Genomic DNA, 21622 nt, shown 5'->3' on the forward strand with positions numbered 1-21622 from the left:
ACTGGAATGGGTTGCCTGAAGACATTGTGGATGTGTTTCATTGAGGGTAGATGGGTGTTTGAGCAACTTATCCTGATCTAGTGATAGCTGCTGCTGTCTGTGGTAAAAAAGTTGGACTAAGTTGGGTCTTTTGAAGGTACTTCTAACTCAAACAATCCTGTGGTTCTGTGATTTCTGACACGTAAAGGAGAGGATGGGAGAGTCTAGGCTAGGTTGCTGGAAAATGCCAAATCCCAGCCCTAATGTGAAAAAAAATATACTTTTTGAGAGTTTTGAGGAGAATCATTCATAATACTTTAATTACAGTGCTTGTGTAGGTATAGGACAGATATGATGAAATAGGGAGAAGAAACCATTTGGTGTTGGTGACATGCACAAGCTGGTGCCTAAGCTTGAGGCTGGGAACACTAAATACTGAGACTGGTAAGCAGGAAAGTTCAGTTACCTGGCTGTGGACAGAGCTGCTTAGGGTAATGAAGTAACAGTCTAGATGTGAGTTGTTATTCATGTTTCAGTTTGCCTAACCTAACAATGTGAAGGACCAAGAAGGTTCTTTCCTTGCAGTCTTTGACTGGATTGTAGCACATACATAACACTTGAAGGGTAAACAATGGGCTTTTCACAAGAAGAACTTGCTTAATGGATCCTTTTATGCTTTTAAGTATGTTTGATTTTTGCATTTAAATATTTCTCTTCAAATTCCCATAGTTTTGTGTTTGATTTCTAGCGAATGAACACTGGGTTTGTTCTATTAAAAAGCAAACAAAACAAAACCTCAAAAACTCAGCATAAATATTAAAAGAGTCCATCAAACACTTGGCATTTTTCTTCTGTTTCAGCAGGATGCTTCTGCTGGTGATAGACATCGTTTCTATACAGATATGTCCTGTCCAGTCTGTTTGCAACAGGCTACATTTCCTATAGAAACAAACTGTGGACATCTTTTCTGCGGTAAGCAAGGAAACCTTTAAGCTGATAAGATAACATCAGAATGCAAACACAAACTTTTGACACTAATACAGTCACCCTAATGAAAAATTTTATTTGATTTTTAGCTGCTGGTCTTATGGAAACATTTTTATATGATTTGTTGAGAAAATAGATTTGTGCATGAAGAGTCATTTTAAGAGCCAACTGCATTTTCTTCTATTCTGTAAGGATTGATACTGAAGTTAATTTCAAAATGTCAGTGACAGAGAGCATAATTCCAGTTAGTAAAAAAACTGAAAAGGTTGAAAAACACTTGGACATATACTATGTTGGGGGTTTTTTGTTTTTTTTTTTTAAAGGAAAAGAAAACCCTGCTTTGTGTTGTCTGTGTTTCAAGAGTGTTGTGTTTTGTTTTCTTTGAAGTCCTGAAAAGGAGGAACCAGAAAACTACAGACCTATCAGCCTGACCTCAGTGCCAGGCACGGTCATGTAACAGGTCGTGAGTGCCATCACAAAACACCTACAGGATGGCCAAGGGATCAGGCTCAGCCAGCATGGGTTTAGAAAGCACAGGTCCTGCCTGACCAACTTGATCTCCTTTTATGATCAGGTTCCCTGCCTGGTGAATGTGGGGCAGGCTGTGGATGTAGTCTACCTGGACTGCAGCAAAGCCTTTGACACCATCTGCCACAAGAAGCTCCTGGCCAAGCTGGCAGCTCCTGGCTTGGACAGATTCACTCTGATATGGGTCTAGAACTGGCTGGAGGGCTGGGCCCAGAGAGTGGTGGTGAATGGTGCCACATCCAGTTGGCAGCTGTCACCAGTGCTGTGCCCCAAGGATCAGTGCTGGGCCCAGTCCTGTTCAACATCTTTATGGATGATCTGGACCAGGGGATTGAGTCCAGCATCAGTGAATTTTCAGATGACACCAAGCTAGGAGCAGGTGGTGATCTGTTGGAGGGTAGGAGAGCCCTGCAGAGGGACCTAGACAGGCTGGATGGGTGGGCAGAGGCCAGTGAGATGAGGTTTAACAAGGCCAAGTGCAGGGTTCTGCACTTTGGCCACAGCAACACCAAGCAGTGCTACAGGCTGGGGACTGAGTGGCTGGAGAGCAGCCAGGCAGAGAAGGACCTGGGGTTACTGGTAGAAGCTGAGCCAGCAGTGTGCCCAGGTGGCCAAGAGAGCCAATGGCATCCTGGGCTGGATCAGGAACAGTGTGGCCAGTAGGACAAGGGAGGTTATTCTGCCCCTGTACTCAGCACTGCTCAGGCCACACCTTGAGTGCTGTGTCCAGTTCTGGGCCCCTCAATTCAAGAGAGATGTTGAGGTGCTGGAATGTGTCAAGAGAAGGGTGACAAATCTGGTGAGGGACCTGGAACACAAATCCTGTGGGTAGAGGCTGAGGTAGCTGGGGTTGTTTGTCCTGGAGGAGGCTCAGGGCAGAGCTCATTGCTGTCTGCAACTACCTGAAGGGAGGTTGTAGCCAGGTGAGGTTGGTCTCTTTTCCCAGGCAGCCAGCAACAGAACAAGGGGACACAGTCTCAAGTTGTGCTGGGGGAGGTCTTGGCTGGATGTTAGGAGGAAGTTGTTGGCAGAGAGTGATTGGCATTGGAATGGGATGCCCAGGGAGGTGATGGAGTCGCCGTCCCTGGGGGTGTTCAAGCAAAGCCTGGATGAGGCACTTAGTGCCATGGTCTAATTGATTGGCTAGGGCTGGGTGCTAGGTTGGAGTGGATTATCTTGGAGGTCTTTTCCAACTTGGTTGATTCTGTGATTCTATGAAGACTCAAGACTAAGTTCATTATGCTTAAAGTGTTGCCCTCTTTTTTGAGGCCCAGCTATTGAAATTTATTTATAACATGTTATGAGATGTAATATTTATATGTAAATTTGGAATCCTTGGGATCCTGGTAAGATTCCTTCACTGCAGTCATCTAGTTTTGTGGCCTAAAAAGTGTATAGTGTGTCTGTTGTTTAAATGAAGAAGGCACAAGGTTGGAGAACAGCAGACGTGCTCAGATTCTTTTCTATTCCTTTATGTCTTGACACTGACTGATAATAAAGGCAAGTTTTAGGATACATTTTGCATTTCTTGTGACTCCACAGGCACACTTTGTTTCTTCAGTTAGTGATTAAGAAATTCTGTCTCTTCTTAGGAAATAACACCTTCATGATATAATTGAACCTGTTCATAATTGTTCTCATTAACAGCTTTGAACACTTATGTTCTTGCTGTTTTCAGTGAATGCTATATGTGGTTAAACCGTTTTCTGTGGTTCTCCTTGGTGTCTCAGATATTATTGCATGCCATTTGTGTCTCAACTCTGAAGCTAATTATCTTTAACTTATCTTCATCAGGGTCCTGCATTATTGCCTACTGGAGGTATGGCTCATGGCTTGGTGCCATCCGTTGTCCTATCTGCAGACAAACGGTAATCTTTTAAGTAATCATGGACCTGATAATTTGGCTACCTAGTACAGCATACCAAAAAAGACCTTGCATGTGAGCTGTGATAATGAGACTGACAGAAGAAGAAGCCTGAGAAGCTGGAAGAATACAGATTGTTAAACATAGATGGTGGTCATTAAGTGTGGCCAGCAGGGCAAGGAAGGGGATTCCCCCACTTTGCTCTCGTCAGACCCCACCTGAAGTACTGTGTACAGTTCTGGAGCCCCCAACACAAGAAGGACATGGAATTGTTGGAGCAAGTCCAGAGAAGGGCCACAAAGATGATCAGAGGGCTGGAGCACCTCTGCTATGACGACAGGCCATATGAGTTGGGTCTCTGCAGCCTGGAGAAGAGAAGGCTTTGAGGAGACCTTATAGTGGCCTTCCAGTATCTGAAGGGGGGCTACAAGAAGGCTGGGGAGGGATTGTTTGCAAGGCCTTGTAATGATAGGATGAGGGGTAATGGGTTTTAAGTGGCAGAAGGGGGATTCAAACTAGATAGTAGGAAAGGGTTCTTTCCAGTGAGGGTGGTGAGACACTGGCACAGGTTGCCCAGGAAGGTTGTGGCTGCTTCCTCCCTGGAGGCATTCAAGTACATGTTGGATGAGGCCTTGAGCGACTTGTTTGAGTGGGAGGTATCCCTGCCTATGATGGGGAGTTGGAACTGGATGGTCTTTGAGGTCCCTTCCAACCTAAACCATTCTATGGTTTCTTTAAACTTTTTGCTTTGACAAATCACTCAATAAAATGCAGGTTTTTCCTGCAACTAAAGTTCAAGTGAACAGAATAACTCAGCCATTTTTCTGTAAAGGAGTATATGAAAACAGGAAATCTTAAGATCTTAACTATGATTCTTTGATGCTTTCTGTTCAGAATGTTATATAATGTCTTTACCGGAACGTGGTTGTTATGAAAGGCTGCCAGAAGGCAGTAACTATTCTGAGAAGTACCCTCTCTCTCCCTCTCTCCCTACTCTCTCTGCCAAAAAGCCTAGCCATGTCAGTTTCTTATCTTGACCCTATCTTTAATTTGTGTCTGTTATTAGTTCGAGTTTTGTGGAGCGAGCATTGAATTACTTCCTACACAACTTACTTACGTTGTCAGTTTGAAGTATGTCCCTGTAACTCATTAACACTTAAGAGCTCAGGCTATCAACAGTGTGTGTTTTAACAAAAGTGCAGCTTTGTTTTAGTTGCACAAACAGCAGAACTAGTAGCTTCTAGTCAAGTAGATAATATTCTTTGTGTCCTTGCCCATACATTAAATCCTGCTTTGATGGTGTGTATCAGCAGAACAAATGATTCTAAGAACACAGAGGAGGGAAAGGTAAGTATGAGCAGAAGAAGAATGCATAGAGTTAGAGTATATCTAGTGATGACATGCAAATGAAAAATAAAGATGAGGAAGATGGAAAAGGAAAAAATAAGTGATTTTTACTTGTCCCTCTCTACAAGGCTTGTGAGAGGCCTTGAGCACAAGCCCTGCAAGGAGAGGCTGAGGGAGCTGGGATTGTTTAACCTGGAAAAGAGGAGGCTCAGGGGAGACCTTATTGCTATCTACAACTACCTGAGGGGAGGTTGTGGCCAGGAGGAGGTTGCTCTCTTCTCTCAGGTGGCCAGCGCCAGAATGAGAGGACACAGCCTCAAGCTATGCCAGGGGAAATTTAGGCTTGAGGTGAGGAGAAAGTTCTTCACTGAGAGAGTCACTGGCTGCTGGAATGGGCTGCCCGGGGAGGTGGTGGAGTCGCCGTCCCTGGAGCTGTTCAAGGCAGGATTGGACGTGGCACTTGGTGCCATGGTCTAGCCTTGAGCTCTGTGGTAAAGGGTGGGACTTGGTAATCTATGAGGTCTTTCAACCTCGGTGATACTGTGATACATAGATATTCTACTTCCTCTCACTAACAGGTAAGTTGGGAGATACTGCTTGTATGGCTATGCATTTCCTTCTCACCCTGCGAAGTAAGATAAGCAAGATCTGATTTAGGACATGGGTTGTACAAAGGGTTTGTGGAAAGTCTAGGAGCTCAATGTAGATCTGCTTGTGCTGTCATTTGCTAAATGTGACTGCTACACAGGTACACGTTTAGTGGGCAGTTATAGGGATACAGGGAGAGCTTCTGAAGACTATGAAGTGCTCTGTTTCCATCTGCATTTTATACATGAACCTTACCTCTGAATACAAATATTAAGTTTTCATAAACTCCTATACAGAAATGTAGCATAAGATATATCTGAGTAAGACTTTGTGTGTTTTCCTATATGTGCATGAAAGTTAACCCAAGAACACCTTAGAATTCTCTGTGCTTACAAGAAAAAGCTGAAGGTTACTATCTCTCTCTGTTAATGTGCTATTCTGTATTATTATTCTTGGTCTTGGTATGAACATCTATATGGAAAAACAGGAGTTTTGCTGCTAGTTTGCTGAAGTGCAAGGCTGTTTTACAGAATGAATAAGAGCAGTCTTATCAGTTGCTTAACTTGATTTTCAGTTTGAGAAACAAAACGGGATTAATTAATTAAATTCACTTCATTCTGCAAATAATCTATCCCACTGCTGAGACAAAGCATTTGGGTGCTTAGATAAAACTTCCTGTAAGCCTCTATTATAAGGAAGGTTCTTGTGCTTGGGGGAAAAAAAAAACAATGTTCAGTAAAGATTTGTAAGGAATAAATTTGTTAAAACATAGCAAGTGTGTCCATTTTAGTAATTTCCTTTCATTTTGCCAATAAATAGTCAAGCAGAACAAAGTCTGTTCTGTTTAGGTGACAGAAGATGACTATTGTTAATGCCTGCATTTGAAAGACATTTGCATGTGTGACAAAATTTCCCTTCTCTGCCTAGGTAACACTATTTCTGCCACTCTTTGGTGAAGATCAGCAGGATGCAACCCAAGTACTTCAAGATGTTAATGATTACAACCGGAGATTCTCAGGGCAGCCCAGATCTGTAAGTTTTGGATTCATGTTTTTACCCTCTTTGGCTCCCTCTTTGGCTCCCTCTTTGGCTCCCTCTTTGGCTCCCTCTTTGGCTCCCTCTTTGGCTCCCTCTTTGGCTCCCTCTTTGGCTCCCTCTTTGGCTCCCTCTTTGGCTCCCTCTTTGGCTCCCTCTTTGGCTCCCTCTTTGGCTCCCTCTTTGGCTCCCTCTTTGGCTCCCTCTTTGGCTCCCTCTTTGGCTCCCTCTTTGGCTCCCTCTTTGGCAATTTTCTTTTCCTGTTTCTTAGGGACTGTGCAAGTTTTCCTCAGGAAATTCATAGGATAGGATAGGATCATAGAATCATAGGATCAAGCATGGTGGAAGAGACCTCCAAGATCATTCAGTCCAACCTAGTACCCAGCCCTAGACAATCAATTAGACCATGGCACTAAGTGCCCCAGCCAGGCTTGGCTTCAACACCTCTAGGGACAGTGACTCCACCACCTCCCTGGGCAGCCCATTCCAATGCCAATCACTCTCTCTGGCAACAACTTCCTCCTCACATCCAGCCTAGACCTCCCCTGGCACAACTTGAGACTGTGTCCCCTTTTTCTGTTGCTGGTTACCTGGCAGAAGAGACCAACCCCACCTGACTACAGACTCCCTTCAGGGAGCTGTAGACAGTAATGAGGTCACCCTGAGCCTCCTCTTCTCCAGGCTCTGCACACCCCCAGCTCCCTCAGCCTCTCCTCACAGGGCTGTGTTCCAGGCCCCTCACCAGCCTTGCTGCCCTTCTCTGGACACGTTCGAGCACCTCAACATCTCTCTTGAATTGAGGAGCCCAGAACTTGACACAGCACTCAAGGGGTGACCTGACCAGTGCTGAGCACAGGGGCAGAATAACCTCCCTTGTCCTGCTGCCCACACTGCTCCTGATCCAGGCCAGGATGCCATTGGCTCTCTTGGCCACCTGGGCACACTGTTGTCTCATCTTCAGCTACTCTCTACCACGTCCACCGGGTCCCTTTCTTCCTGGCTGCTCTCCAGCCAATCCTCACCATGCTGTGACTGATAACTTTTGGGGTTAGTGCAGTGTTTGTGTAATTAGGGCAAACCCACAATACTGAAAATATTCATTTGTAACTTGCAGAAATTTAACATTTTCTTTATGGCTAAGAAGTCCCAATGAGCCTTGAGTTCCCTATTCATATGTTAAGCTCTTTTTAAACTGGTTCATTAATTTGAGAGCATTTTTACAAATCAGTGAAATACATGACCTTCAAGGAATAATATTCACTTGATTATAAATGATCTTTACATTGATTAGAACAATCTGTGCCTTTCTTCATCGTATTTCATGTCATATGCTGTCTTCTTCTTCCTAGTTTATACTAGTCTGTATTCTGCTTTCTGGGAGGAGAAAATCAGATTTTGGGTTTTTTTTTTCATAAATAGGTAAAAAAGGTGGTAGGAGTTACACAAACTTCAGAAAGTCAGTCTTCTGAGCCTGTCTTCTTTGTGCTTGTTCCTTGTTTACAAGGTGAAAAGTACTCATATGTGTACTGGTACCTCCCTGCATTCTTCATCTGCTCATTGCCCTTGGATATAGTAACAAAACATTATCAAGAAAAAATTACAATCCAGAGAGACAAAGTAATATGAGATGGTCCTGTGTCTGTGTTTTAAACCACAAAAACAGTTATGCTTTGGAACCAGATAGATTGAACATGTTTTTCAGTCTTCCTTAAATCTTCCTGTGGGCTCTGTGTCTACTCCTGAGGAACCTGTCTGACACCACACCAGAAGTCAGCATTAAAGCCCTAATCAGACTAGATAAATTGTCTTTGATGTATACCTGGTGTGTTGCCTTTACTGCATGCAAGATTTCTTTTTAGATAACATTTTTTGCCTTGGCAGTAACTCATTTTAATCATGGAATCACAGAATGTCAGGGGTTGGGAGGGACCTCCAAAGCTCATCTAGTCCAACCCCTCTCCAGAGCAGCATCACCTATACCAGCTCACATAGGAACACGTCCAGGAGAGTCTTGAGTATCTCCAGAGAGGAAGACTCCACAACCTCCCTGCGCAGCTTGTTCCAGTGTTCTATCACAGGGAAAAAAATCCTCCTCATGTTTCCATGGAACTTCCTGTGCCTCAGCTTCCACTCAGCAGAGCCTGGCTCCATCCTTCTGGCACTCATCCTGCGCATATTGATTAAACATTGGTGAGGTCACCTCTCAGCCTCCTCCTCTCCAAGCAGCACAGCCCCAGCTCCCTCAGGCTCTCCACCTAACAGAGATGTTCTACTCCCTTCTTCATCTCTGTGGCTTTGCACTTGTGGTAGTTTGGCTGTAACCCGCCCCCCCACACTTTAGAAATTGCCCCAGCTAACTCAGACAGACTCTGGGAATATAAATGAAAGCTATTTATTTACAGCAGCACAATATACAAGCAGATATTTACAATATATACAGTTATATACAGAAATATACAAAGGATAAACAATACAGAAGCACAACTCCCCTCCCAGAAACCTGAGTCCCTGGGAGGGGTTCTCAACCACCCCAGCACCTCCCCCTGCCCCTCTCAACCTTACCCCAATCTTGAGAAAGAATAGAGGTGCAGCCAGGAGGTTAAGGAGCAAGGTTAGTGGCAGTGAGGTTAAGGAGATGTGGCTCGGTCTGAAGGCAAAAGCAGAATGAGAGAACAAAATGGAGAATGTTATCTAATGTTTACTTCTTGTTCCCACAGTTCTCAGCGAGACTGTGAGAGAAGAGACACAACCATGTTTTCCTTTCATAGCCAATTATCTACTTTCTCTCACCAAAACTTTCTAGCCTGCTTCAAATTAGCACAATCCACCCCTGTCTACTTCGCTCAGAGTATTGCTGAGAATTATCCGATCTAATCTAAACCAATATTTACACTAATGAATATTACAAGTTCAGTTCACACTTCAATCCAGCTATCTCAGATGTAGGTGATTCAAAAGCTCAGAACAGGGACTCCCAGGTGATGTTGGGTTCGTGCTCACGTACTGTAGATTCTCTCATAGATTCTTCTAGTGTTGGACGCTGACAATACCTAGAATAGAAAACTCCTAACAGCTTGTATTATACACTCTGAATTTAAACTCTCTCAGCTAAGGTTAAATTTCTCTGTGGAATACACTGGATTTCACCATTCTCCTGCATTACCCAGTAGGTGTGACCAGGACCTTCAGCAGATACCACCCCTCGGACAGGTTTCCCTTCGCCCGAAGGAGAAAATACCCAAACAGTTTTCCCTAACAGATTCTTTTCATGTACAACAGGAACTTTATCACCGTCTACTGTTTGCGCCAAGTCTTATTGTGCAGGTCCTGCTCTGTTTACTGAACCTCTACTATTTACCAACCAGGTAGCTTGTGCTAAATTAATGTCCCAGTTTTTCAGAGTTCCACCCCCCATGGCTTTTAGGGTGGTTTTCAGCAAACCATTGTAGCGTTCAATCTTCCCTGAAGCTGGTTCATAGTAGGGTATGTGATAGATCCATTCAATACCATGCTCTTTGGCCCAGTTTGTCACTAGATTGTTCTTGAAATGAGTGCCATTGTCTGACTCGATTCTCTCTGGAGTTCCATGTCTCCACATGATCTGTCTCTCCAAACCAACAATGGTGTTATGTGCAGTAGCATGTGGAACTGGATAGGTTTCCAGCCATCCAGTGCTGGCCTCTAACATCGTCAGCACATACTGCTTGTCAGAACGAGATCGAGGTAAAGTGATGTAGTCAATCTGCCAGGCTTCACCATACTTGTACTTTGACCATCTCTCACCATACCATAAGGGCTTGATTCGCTTAGTCTGCTTAATAGCAGCACAAATGTCACAGTCATAGATGACTTGGGTGATAGCGTCCATGGGCAAGTCAACTGACCTATCACGAGCCCATCGGTATGTTCCATCTCTGCCTTGATGTCCAGATGAGTCATGGGCCCACCGAGCTAAGAACAGTTCACCTCGGTGTTTCCAATCAAGGTCAATGTCAAGATCAGAGTTGGTATCAGCTTGAGCAATCTTAGCAGCTTGGTCTGCCTTCTGGTTATGTTGATGTTCCTCAGTAGCTCTGCTCTTAGGCATGTGTGCATCTACGTGCCGCACCTTCACTGGAGTTCTCTCCAGCCGTGCATCAATGTCCTGCCATAGATCAGCACACCAAATAGGCTTTCCTTTCCTCTGCCAACCATTCTTCTTCCAGTCCTTTAGCCAACCCCATAGAGCATTGGCTACCATCCACGAGTCGGTGTAGAGGTAAAGGATAGGCCAATTCTCACGTTCAGCCACATCAAGAGCAAGTTGAACAGCTTTTACCTCAGCGAACTGACTGGATTCTCCTTCGCCATCTTTCGTTTCGGTAACTCTCCTGGTTGGACTCCAAACCGCTGACTTCCATATTCGCTTGTTCCCAACAAGACGACAGGAACCATCTGTGAACAAAGCATAGTTCTTTTCCTGATCAGAGAGATCACCATAGGGAGGAGCTTCCTCAGCACGAGTTATTTTCTCCTCTGGAGGTTTGGAACAGTCTGTGCCTTCCGGCCAGTTGGTGATCACCTCCACCAGACCAGGTTGATAAAGATTACCCATTCGTGCTCGCTGGGTTATCAAAGCCATCCATTTAGACCAGGTTGCATCTGTGGCATGATGTGGTGATGAACCTTTGCCCACTCAAGCAGTTCTATGTCCTTCTTGAGCTGGGTGCCCAGAACTGGACACAGTACTCCAGATGCAGCCTCACCAGAGCAGAATAGAGGGGAAGGAGAACCTCTCTCAACCTATTAACCACAGCCCTTTCTAATACACTCCAGAATGGCACTGGCCCTCCTGGCCACCAGAGACTCATGGACAACCTCCCAACCACCAGGACCCCCAAGAGCTTTTCACCTTCACTGCTCTCCAACAGGTCTATACTGATCTATACTGATCCCTGGGGTTGTTCTTTCCCAGGTGCCAGACTCTACACTTGCCCTTGTTATATTTCATTCAATTTCTCCCTGTTTATCCCTCCAGCCTGTCCAAGTCTCACTGAATGGCAGCACAGCCTTCTGGTGTGGCAGCCACTGCACCCAGTTTGGTGTCATCAGCAAACTTGCTGACAGTGCACTCTGTGCCCTCATGCAGGTTGTTGATGAATATATTGAACAGAACTGGTCCCAGTCCTGACCCCTGAGGGACTCCACTACTTACAGACCTCCAGCTAGACTCCATCCCATTGACCACAACTCTATGACTTCTTTCCCTCAACCAATTCACATCCACCTCACTACCTGATCATCCAGACCACACTGCCTCAGTTTAGCCAGGATGCTGTGGGAGACAGTGTCAAATGCTTTACTGAAATCAAGATAAACCACATCCACTGCTCTACCATCATCAATCCACTTGGCCATGTCCTCATAATGTCATGGTTCTGTGTAGAAATGGTGCACAATAGAGAAGAAATGAGTATAAGAAAGAATTTCCAATTCAGCCCTTCATACACCTCACAAATAAGACCTGATTACTTTCTACTGAACAGTCCCCAGCTAAGATAACAGAATCACAGTAGAAAAGTAGGAGTGAGCCAGGGACCAATTAATTTTAGCATCCTTTAAAGTTTGATCCATCCTTTAGACATTTATGTGAATCATTGGTTATATCCCAGGGAAGGCCTGTAGTGTTTCTGAAGAGCTGCAACCTGTTCTCCTTTACCTGTTGTTCTTTTTTTCCCCTCACAATTCCTAGCTGTCTTCCATTTTGAGCAATATCTGTGGTTAGCCTGTTTGCTGTTTCTTACCTTCTCAGGCATTTTTTTCACTCTAATGGTCCTTATTTTTCCTTCTCAGTGGATGCCAGCATATTTTATAGAGAGTTAAACATATGTTTCATTGTGTAGGACAGCACAGTTTGTTTCTTGAAAATGTATATATTCTAAATTTTACCCTTTTTTTAACCTTTTTTTTTTTTTGCTTTTAGCAAAACTAAATCCAGGAGGTCTGGACATGCTTTTTCGTTGTTGTTTTGTTTATGTGGAGTGGCTGCCACACCAGAGAGTCACACTGCCATTCAGAGAGACGTAGGCTGAGAGTTGGGCAGGGAGAAATTTAATGAAGTTCAACAGGGGCAGGTGTAGAGTCTTGCACCTGGGAAAGAACAACCCCAGGGATCAGTATAGATTGGAGACTGACCTCATGGAGAGCAGTGAAGGGGAGAAGGACTTGGGAGTCCTGGTGGATGGGAGGATGACCATGAGCCAGCAGTGTGCTCTTGTGGCCAGGAGGACCAATGCCATCCTGGAATGTATTATAAAGGCTGTGGTTAGTAGGTCAAGGGTGGTTCTCCTGCCCCACTACTCTGCCCTGCTGAGGCCTCATCTGGAGTATTGTGTCTGATTCTGAGCCCCCCCAATTCAAGAAGGACAAACTGGAGAGGGTCCAGTGCAGAGCCACAAAAGTGTTGAAGAAAGTTGAACATCATCTTTATAAGGAGAGCCTGAGGGAGCTGGGGATTTTTAGTTTGGAGAGAAGGGGACTGAGGAGTGACGTCATTCATGTTTATCAATATGTGCAGAGTGAGTGCCAGGAGCCTGGAGCCACACTCTGCTTGGAAATGCTCAGTGACAGAACAAGGGGCAATGGGTGGAAGTTGAGGTATAGGAGGGTCCATGGGAACCTGAGGAAGATTTTTTTCCACGTGAGGGTGACAGAGCCCTGGAAGAGGCTGCCCAGGGGGGCTTTGAATCTCCCTCTCTGGAGATATTCAAGAACCATATGGGTGTGTTCCTGTGTGATCTGGTATAGGTGAGCCTGCTCTGCAGTGGGGCTGGACCAGATGATCTTTTGAGGTCCCTTCTGCATTCTGTGATTCTGTGAATCTGTGTTTTGTTTTGGTTTAATTCTTGCAAGCAAACAGATTCTGAAGCTGTAAAGTAGTAGCAGAAAATTCAGATTACAAAGTGATCTGTTGCTAAAACAAAATACTAACATTTGGTTCCTTTCTCCATAGATCATGGAAAGAATTATGGATCTGCCCACTTTATTACGTCATGCTTTCAGGGAGATGTTTTCTGTCGGGGGCCTCTTCTGGATGTTCCGCATCAGAATATTCCTCTGCCTGCTTGGAGCCTTGCTCTACCTGGCCTCACCTCTAGATTTTCTTCCTGAAGCCCTCTTTGGAATTCTGGGGTTCTTGGATGATTTCTTTGTCATTTTTCTTCTGTTGATATACATCTCTATCATGTACCGAGAAGTGGTAACGCAGAGGCTGAACAGATGAACTGGATGAAAACTGCCCAAACGCGGGAAGGAAGGGAGATAGTTGTGGAATGTATTAAACAGAGAACTACAACACCAGTGTGATAGAGCAAGGTGCCTGTGTACAGCTTTTCAGTAGTTAACCAATTTCATAGCTGGTCATCTTTTGTCAATATGGAGAGTTAGTGTGTGGCAGTGTTTAACTGGAATCTTTTAATATGTGTATATTACATACTCTTCAAAAGGGTGAGGCTGGTTTCATAAGGTAATAAATGGCCTTAATCCACCTGATGAACTGTATGTAATCAAACCAGAAAACAGCTTGGTTGGTTGGTTGTTTTTTTTTGGTGTGTGGTTTATGATAAAGGAGTTCTGCTAAGAAATGTCTGATTGGATAATCCAGGCATGCATAAGGAAATTCCTAAGTTCTTCATAGGGCAGTTAATTATTTAATGTCTCCCTGTCGTGGGCTAGAGGCTTTTAAAAGAGAAGTAGCTTTGTGTGTCTCTCGTGAAAGAAGAAACCCCAAGGACTGCGTTGCAAATATCAACCTGCAGTTTTCTGGGTTCTGTCTGCTTCACAAAAACAAGGAGAACACCTCAGTATTGCTTTAACTGCACTGTGTACAGTGGCATGCAATTTGTACAGTTTTATTTTTGTATTGGGAATACACACATGATAATCTGATTTGGATAGAGAAACAGGTACTAGGCACACCAGACCAGTTAGTGCTCTGTTTTCAAATAGGAGCGTGGGTTTGTTCTTTTCAGGCTGGCTTATTTGATAAGCATGTGTGAAATGAGGATTTTGTGCTGCTTTAGGTCCATGCAAGGTGTCTGAAGTGAGAGTTTGCATTCCTTTAATTGCATTAAAGCATTTAGCCAGTGGACAGAACACTTAACATTTAATTAGTGGCTGAGCAAAAGAAGCCAGAACTGGACGTTTACACTACAGAACTTCACCTGGAATGCACATTCTGCAGAGCAAGTATTAAAAACACCTAGATATTGAGATCTTCAGTTTGCACTTTGTTTGGTTGATTTGGATCTGGATAGATGAGGGTTCTGCATTACCTTGAAAAACATCTGTAATAAGGGACCACCAAAAAAAAAAAAAAAGAGACCTGTGGAAGTGTTTACTAAAATGCCAGGGTATTAATTCTACTTAGCAGTTGGTTTTGTTGTTCTTGATGTTGAATTTGAGTATAGGCTATCCTAGCTACAGAAGCAATATGAAAATATTTTCATGTGAAGAAATTAATGCCACTACAAATGTCAAGGATATTATAGGTCTATTTACTTTTAAGCTAGAGGAACGATAATTGCTGTTTTATTTTGACTTTGAGTACTTGAAAGACAGCAATTAGATGATTCTTCGTGTGTTTACATATATGGGATGAGGCTTACAGTGAAAGGGACATCTTCACAACTTAAGTTCCCCATCTTTCCACAGCTTCTAGCCCCTAAGCATGTGCAGGAAGTTGACAGAGCTGGCATCTGACATGTCAGTGGTTGGGACTGGAGGCTGTCCTTTAGTGTCAGTGTTTTAAATTACTCTCATTTAGGTGCAAATTCACTGATCATCCATTTGAAATTTTGCTTTAGAAAAATCTAAAGGCAGTTTATAAATGAAATAGATTATTTCCCCCTTGTTAGGGATGAGCAAGAGGAGATACAGGAAGTGAAACAAGGGTAGGAGGAGAGATGATGTTTTTGGAAGCAAACACTATTAGTTTTGGGAAACTGTCTTGAGTATCTTAGTTGAACTTTTCCCTTAGTGTTGGCACCACAGAAGTATGGTCATGGTTTAGTGGCTACCTCAATTAAAAGTCATTATGAATAAACATGGCATATTCATAAACTGTTAGGTACATTTACAAAGCAAAACAGTACTTTAGGATGTTAATTAAGACATGATTTTGCAATTCTGCTGTGAGCATTCTTTTGTCAATTATAATTTCTGTTGTTGTTAGGTTTTATTAGTTTTTGTTTTGGCTTGATTCAGCTGGAAGCATGCTCCAAAAAGATTTTTAGTTCAGTAAATTTAACACCCTAGACCCCACTTATTTTCTTGGAGTTCAGTGGGTCTGCTTAAAGACAAGAGTGAATTGCTGTTTTAGAACTGGAGTCTGTTCATAGAATCTGTTGATCTAGTACCTCCTCCATATGTTTATTCTGTGGTTCTATTTATGCTCCTCCACATGACTGTCTAAATCAAAAGTGGTTTTAGTCAGAAGTGTTTGTTTTCATTGAGTTCCCCAGTTCCAGATGCTACTATAAAATTCATGCAGAAATACCCATTTGAGAGGTCTGCTTCTAAAAAACTGACCTTGTTGCGTACCTGAATTCTTGTGAAAGCCACATCTGAATGGCTATATAAAGTCTGCCTGTGTTCTGTTTTCTTTCTTCTACTGCATTTCTCTTAGCCAGAAGGGTTTCAGTCAGAGGCATCTGCTTACTTTTGGATAACATTGTATGCTTAAATCCAGCATCTTAAATGCTTAACAGAGTCAGGACCATCCTTCCTTTTCACCAAGGTGTACTTGCTCATGGAGAGGGGTATTTTTGATCCTGCGAACCGCCGATGAGTAGCATTATGACTTTGTTAGGCCTTTTTGTGAACAACTCTGACGTGAAAATGCATCTGTCCTGTAGCATCTGGCTGCTGCTCCTTTACAGAGATCTAAACTAGCTGTGAATTAAGTTATTTTGGGTACTTGTCTTGAGCTTAACTTAAGCTCTAGACCTTCCAAGAAGCTTAAATTCAGTAAATGAGCATGTACTATTCCTGAACGGTGAGCTGCCGTGTTGTTCTGGCAGCAGCTTTCAAGAGTTGAGCACTGGCTTCAGAAGGTGAAGGAAATACCTGATAATGTGTGGAGAGTTGCTGCAGATTAATCTCTCAGAATGGGGCAGCTGTGTCACTAAGAAAGGAAAGGGGGGGCTGGGGAAAGGAAATTTTCAGCAGCAAAGAGGAGATACAGGAGAGAAAACACAGTTCTTAAAGCAAAATGTACTTCTTCACCAAAAACTGTGTGACGGATTCGATTGTTCTAGCAATATTAACAAGGAGGAAGACTAAAGTTATACCTTATAGCTCTTACAGAATAACTTGTAGCATCTTGAGGCCTACTATCATCCTTATGACAAGTGCTGTATAGAGCAATCTGTTTCTGTGTTGTTTGTGTCCCACACTATTGATGTCTTGAGAGGACGAGACAGAATGGTGTGATTTGGGGATATAGTTTTGCCATAGGTTTCATAGAACTGTAGCAGTGACCTGTGTGTTATACTACATTTTTAAGACAAAAGGATTTGAACATGTTTGTTGTTACTTTTAATGCTAATAAATTGCTATTGAAATAAGAGAGTTTGTTCTTTTATTAATGTTTGGGTGGGAAATAGGTTTATTCCCCATGAATCCCTTCCCTGGGCTAGAGTTGGCAGTATCTCTTCTGCAGTCTTGATCAGTTTTTGTCTTGGTGTCTGTGGACAAGATGTACAGAGATCACTTCAGTGATTTTCATCTTTATTATTGCCCTTATAAGGATTACAACATTTCCAATATTATGATCCCAAAAGTATATTTGTATGTTAAGGTATCTTTTCCCTTGAGCCATCTGGTCCATGGGCACTAAGCATATGCCTTTTACTTACTATGAGCATGTCAGGCCTCCAGGCAAACAAAAACATAAAGCAGCTGGGTGAGAGTCCAGTTAGTTAAGTGAAACTTAAACAGCAAATCTGTAGGTATATAGGAAGGAGAAAAGTTGGGATGTGAAGAACTGGATGTGACAGACCTGTGCTGCAATCTTTTGAGTTTACTGATCCCAGCCATGAAAAGCCCCAAGGCATCAGGAAGACAGGAGCCATTCTCCTAACAAATGTTCAACAAGTCTTAACTGGGAAGTCCAAGGCCAAGTTGGGTCAAGTCTTCTGGACTGAGAGATGGCTTTTGTGGCTTGCTTTGATCCATAGTTCCAGTGTTTATGGGAAAATGTGTAATTATGTATTTGGTAAGCAGCTATTAAATCAGGTTTAAAGGTCAATGCATCCACACATCTAACGTCTGGAGCCTCTGCACTTGCTGTGGAAATCTCAGCTAAACACTTGCAAAATGAGGCAAGCAGGGGGTTAGAGTTGAGTTTCCCATACTACCACTTGGATTCACCCTCTGTCTTTGCATGCCCCTGCTCTGTACCACATTGCCTTAGGTAAGGTGCCTGCTACTTCAGCATCTGTCACAGATACATTTCATTTGTGCCTGGGGAATCTCAGATCTTGCCATGGGTGCTTCTTTTGCAACTTCCATGGCAAGTGTTGAGGTTGCTCTGTTGAAGACTAAATGACACCATGTAGTAGAGGAGACTGAGGGGAGATCTCATTTCTGTCTGCAGCTACCTGATGGGACACTGTGAAGAGGCTGCTGCTGGTCTCTTCTCACAGCCCAAGGGGGAATGGCCTCAAGCTGAGGCTGGGGAGGTTTACATTGGACACTGGGAAAAGTTTTTTCACAGAGAGAGCAGTCAAGCACTGGAATGAGGGAGGTGGTGGAGTCACTTGCCCTGGATGTGGTTTGGATATGTCTTAAGGTGAATCTTGTAGAGTAGGGTTCTGGGTTGTACTTGGTGATCCCAAGGGGCTTTTCCAACCTGAGTGTTTATGTGATCTGGGAGGGGAACAAGTAGATCCCTGTTAAAGAAAATTCCTAATTGTGTGATCTACCCTTACCAGTATTGTATGGCCCTGTGTGAGGACAGATGAATTTCTTGACTCTCTGGCCCATAGTAGGTAAAAGAAACAAGAACCATGAACACTCTGGAACTAAATACATCCAGGAGAAACAGTTGGAGATGATGATATTTTGCCTATAGAGTAGGCTGAGGAGGACATAAACCTTTAAGTATGTTAAAGGGGGCTACTATCTTCTGCATTAGGTATGACTAGAGAAAGCAACATTGAGCTGGAATTGCAGCAAACCAGACTTAGATTAGTAGCAACTTGGTGAAGTGAATCAGGAGAGGATATTGCCTGGGACATTGGTGGAACCCGCTGGGAGACTCCTGGAGGCTAGCTTCTTTGGGACTGGCTTCTGCACAGTTAGTCCTGCCTAGGCAAGGAGCAGATGAATGAGAAAGGACAGTGCTTTCAACCTACTTGTCTGGGCCTTCATGTAAAGGGTTAACCCTCCTGGAGGTGGTCTGTGTAAAGCCACACACACCCAGCTCCTGTCTCCCTGGGGTAAATCCATGTGATCCCCATATTTGGGAAAGTCCATGCAAGTAGCTTCTGCCTATTATGGTAAGGTTTGGCTAACTGCCAGCCTGATTGGTCATTCTAGTGGCCACAGGGTCCATTAATCTCGGCCCTCAGTCAACAAAGAGGGGTGCACAGCTAGACATGTGCTCTGGCCCTACCCGCAGCTCAGCTCGGACCCTATTGCAGCGCCCTGCTGCTCTGACTCACCTGCAAGGATCAGACACAGCTCTGACCCTCACTTGCAGTGCTCAGAGGCTCAAGCCTCATGCTTTGATTCAATCACAGCTTACCTGCCTGTGTACCTTTCTTGCAGAGCTCATTTAAGCCTGCACATTATATATATATATATATATGGAGCCTACAGCCTCCTAAGGCAGCTGTGCATATCTGCACACTATATTGCTATCAGGACTGGTCAGATCCTGCATTGCCTTTACCTACGGAGCTCAGACTCCTAGCAGACACACACGCAGCCCAAACCCATGAAAGACCGTGCCAGAGACAGCACGGATATTCCCCTGCTCCTGAAATCCTGCCAAGCTGATATCCCTGGACACAGCATCCAGAAGAAGACAGAAGCATCCAGGCAGAGATTATCCCTCGCCAGGAGAAAAGGTTAGAGGAAAACCTATTTCCCCAGAGACTGGGAAGATTCACCTATCTTCCCTCAAGCCAGGAAGATTCCAGCATCCAAGTCCACAGGCAGAGACCCTGAAGTCTGGACACTGGGCACAGGCTGTGACACAGCCCCAGAGGGTCATTAATAATTGATAAAGAGTTGTGAGTAAAAAGCTTTATATCTCTGCCACAGAGCAGAAAGAGTTCCAGCCCACTCTGCTGGGCAAATAGCATGAAGCTCCCCAGCAGCATTAAGCCGCAGGGAAAACTCCTCTCTCTCTTTATAGTTTGAATGTCTGCAAGTTAAATAACAAATTCCCTGTACATATTTTGTCCTAAATTGTTTTCAGAACTGTGCACTGAACTGAATATTAACATACAGCAGTTGGGGGTGGTGAGAGTTCAAAATATTAAATTTAATAAATAATATTTTAATATAAAATTTAGATTGCCTCAAATTAATTTCTCACCTCCACCAAATAGGCGTAGGCACTGAGAAATCCCCCTTTGAAACAGTGGCCACCCTACCACACCGTGCACAACCCCTTCCTGTGTCTACCTCCATCCATTGCCATCAATCTGGTTGTATATATTTTTTTCTATCTTGTTTTCCTTACCTGTACCTCTTTGTAACTCAGCTACTTCAAATACCCTTTATTTACTGTTAAAGTTTTTTATTTCTTTTAGCTTCCAAATTGAAGCAAGACCTACTCTTTGGGGGTATAGGCTGGATGTTAGGAGGAAGTTCTTCACAGAGAGAGTGATTTCCCATTGGAATGGGCTGCCCAGGGAGGTGGTGGAGTTGCTGTCCCTGGAGGTGTTCAAGAAAAGCCTGGATGAGGCACTTAGTGCAATGGTCTAGGTTGGCCTGGATGATCTTGGAGGTCTCTTCCAACCTGGTAGATTCTGTGATTCTACCCATTTTTCCTCTCTACATTTAATTAATTTCTTTCTAAAAGGGGGCGACAGGGGAAGGCATCCTATCAATGTATTGGTTCTGTTAGCTACATTTTGAGTCTCTGGGAAGTTTAAATCAGACCAATACTTTAAATAGACTTGGGATCAGTGTCCAGAGAAGGGCGACGAGGCTGGTGAGAGGTCTTGAGCACAGCCCTACGAGGAGAGGCTGAGGGAGCTGGGATTGGTTAGCCTGGAGAAGAGGAGGGTCAGGGGAGACCTTATTGCTGTCTACAACTACCTGAAGGGAGGTTGTGGCCAGGAGGAGGTTGCTCTCTCAGGTGGCCAGCACCAGAACGAGAGGACACAGCCTCAGGCTGCGCCAGGGGAAATTTAGGCTTGAGGTGAGGAGAAAGTTCTTCCCTGAGAGAGTCATTGGACACTGGAATGGGCTGCCCGGGGAGGTGGTGGAGTCGCCATCCCTGGAGCTGTTCAAGGCAGGACTGGACGTGGCACTTGGTGCCATGGTCTAGCCTTGAGCTCTGTGGTAAAGGGTTGGACTTGATGATCTGTGAGGTCTCTTCCAACCTTGTTGATACTGTGATTTTCTGGCATGTTACCTGCCTGTGTCATCTGGCATAGCTGATCAGCTCACCTGCTAAAAAGCAGTGCTTAAAATCTCTGGGGGGAATGATGTGGCTTCACTTTATCTTGGGACACTTTAATGATTGTTTGCAACAATATTGTTGTAAGATTGCTGCAGAGCAACTCCAACCAGAAAGACCTTGGAGTCCCAGTGGACAGTAAGTTATCTATGGGACAGCACTGTGCCCTTGTGGGCAAGAAGGCCAATGGTATCCTGGGCCATGTTAGTAGAAGTATGTGCAGCAGATCTAGGGGAGTTCTATATCCCACTCACCTCTGCCCTGGTGAGACCACTCCTGGAATACTGTATCCAGTTTTGGGCTCCCAAGTTCAAGAAAGACAGGAATCTACTGGAGAGGGTCTAGTGAAGCACTACAAGGATGATCAACAGACTTGAGCATCTCTCATTTGAAGAAAGACTGAGAGAACTGGGACTGTTTGGTCTGGAGAAGAGAGGGCTGAGAAGCAATCTGATCAATGTCTGTAAATATCTGAGGGGTGGGTGTCAAGAGGAAGGGGACAGCCTCTTTCCAGTGGCACCTGGTAGTAAGACAAGGAATAAAGGATATAAGCTGTAACACAGAAAGCTCCACCTCAGTGTGAGGAGGTGCATGCTTACTGTGAGAGTGATGGAGCA

The 21622-nt window shown here is 44.1% G+C and overlaps 1 protein-coding gene across 10 annotated transcripts in view; it reads left to right on the forward strand.

The window, feature by feature from the left end:
- Window positions 1-16932, forward strand: part of RNF170 (ring finger protein 170) — a 31775-nt gene extending 14843 nt beyond the window's left edge. For 7 of the 10 annotated variants that reach the window (XM_064140643.1, XM_064140651.1, XM_064140646.1 and 4 more), the window contains 4 exons: window positions 840-951; window positions 3289-3362; window positions 6221-6325; window positions 13320-16932. In XM_064140643.1, the coding sequence (XP_063996713.1) occupies window positions 840-951; window positions 3289-3362; window positions 6221-6325; window positions 13320-13589 (561 nt within the window). In that variant the 3' untranslated portion in view covers window positions 13590-16932. The remainder of the gene's footprint in view (window positions 1-839; window positions 952-3288; window positions 3363-6220; window positions 6326-13319) is intronic. The other 3 variants (XM_064140648.1, XM_064140649.1, XM_064140650.1) reach the window with 1 other exon arrangement.
- The last annotated feature ends 4690 nt before the right edge of the window (window positions 16933-21622 follow it).

Source organism: Pogoniulus pusillus, chromosome Z (genome assembly GCF_015220805.1).
Source record: "Pogoniulus pusillus isolate bPogPus1 chromosome Z, bPogPus1.pri, whole genome shotgun sequence".
Lineage (NCBI taxonomy): Eukaryota > Metazoa > Chordata > Aves > Piciformes > Lybiidae > Pogoniulus > Pogoniulus pusillus.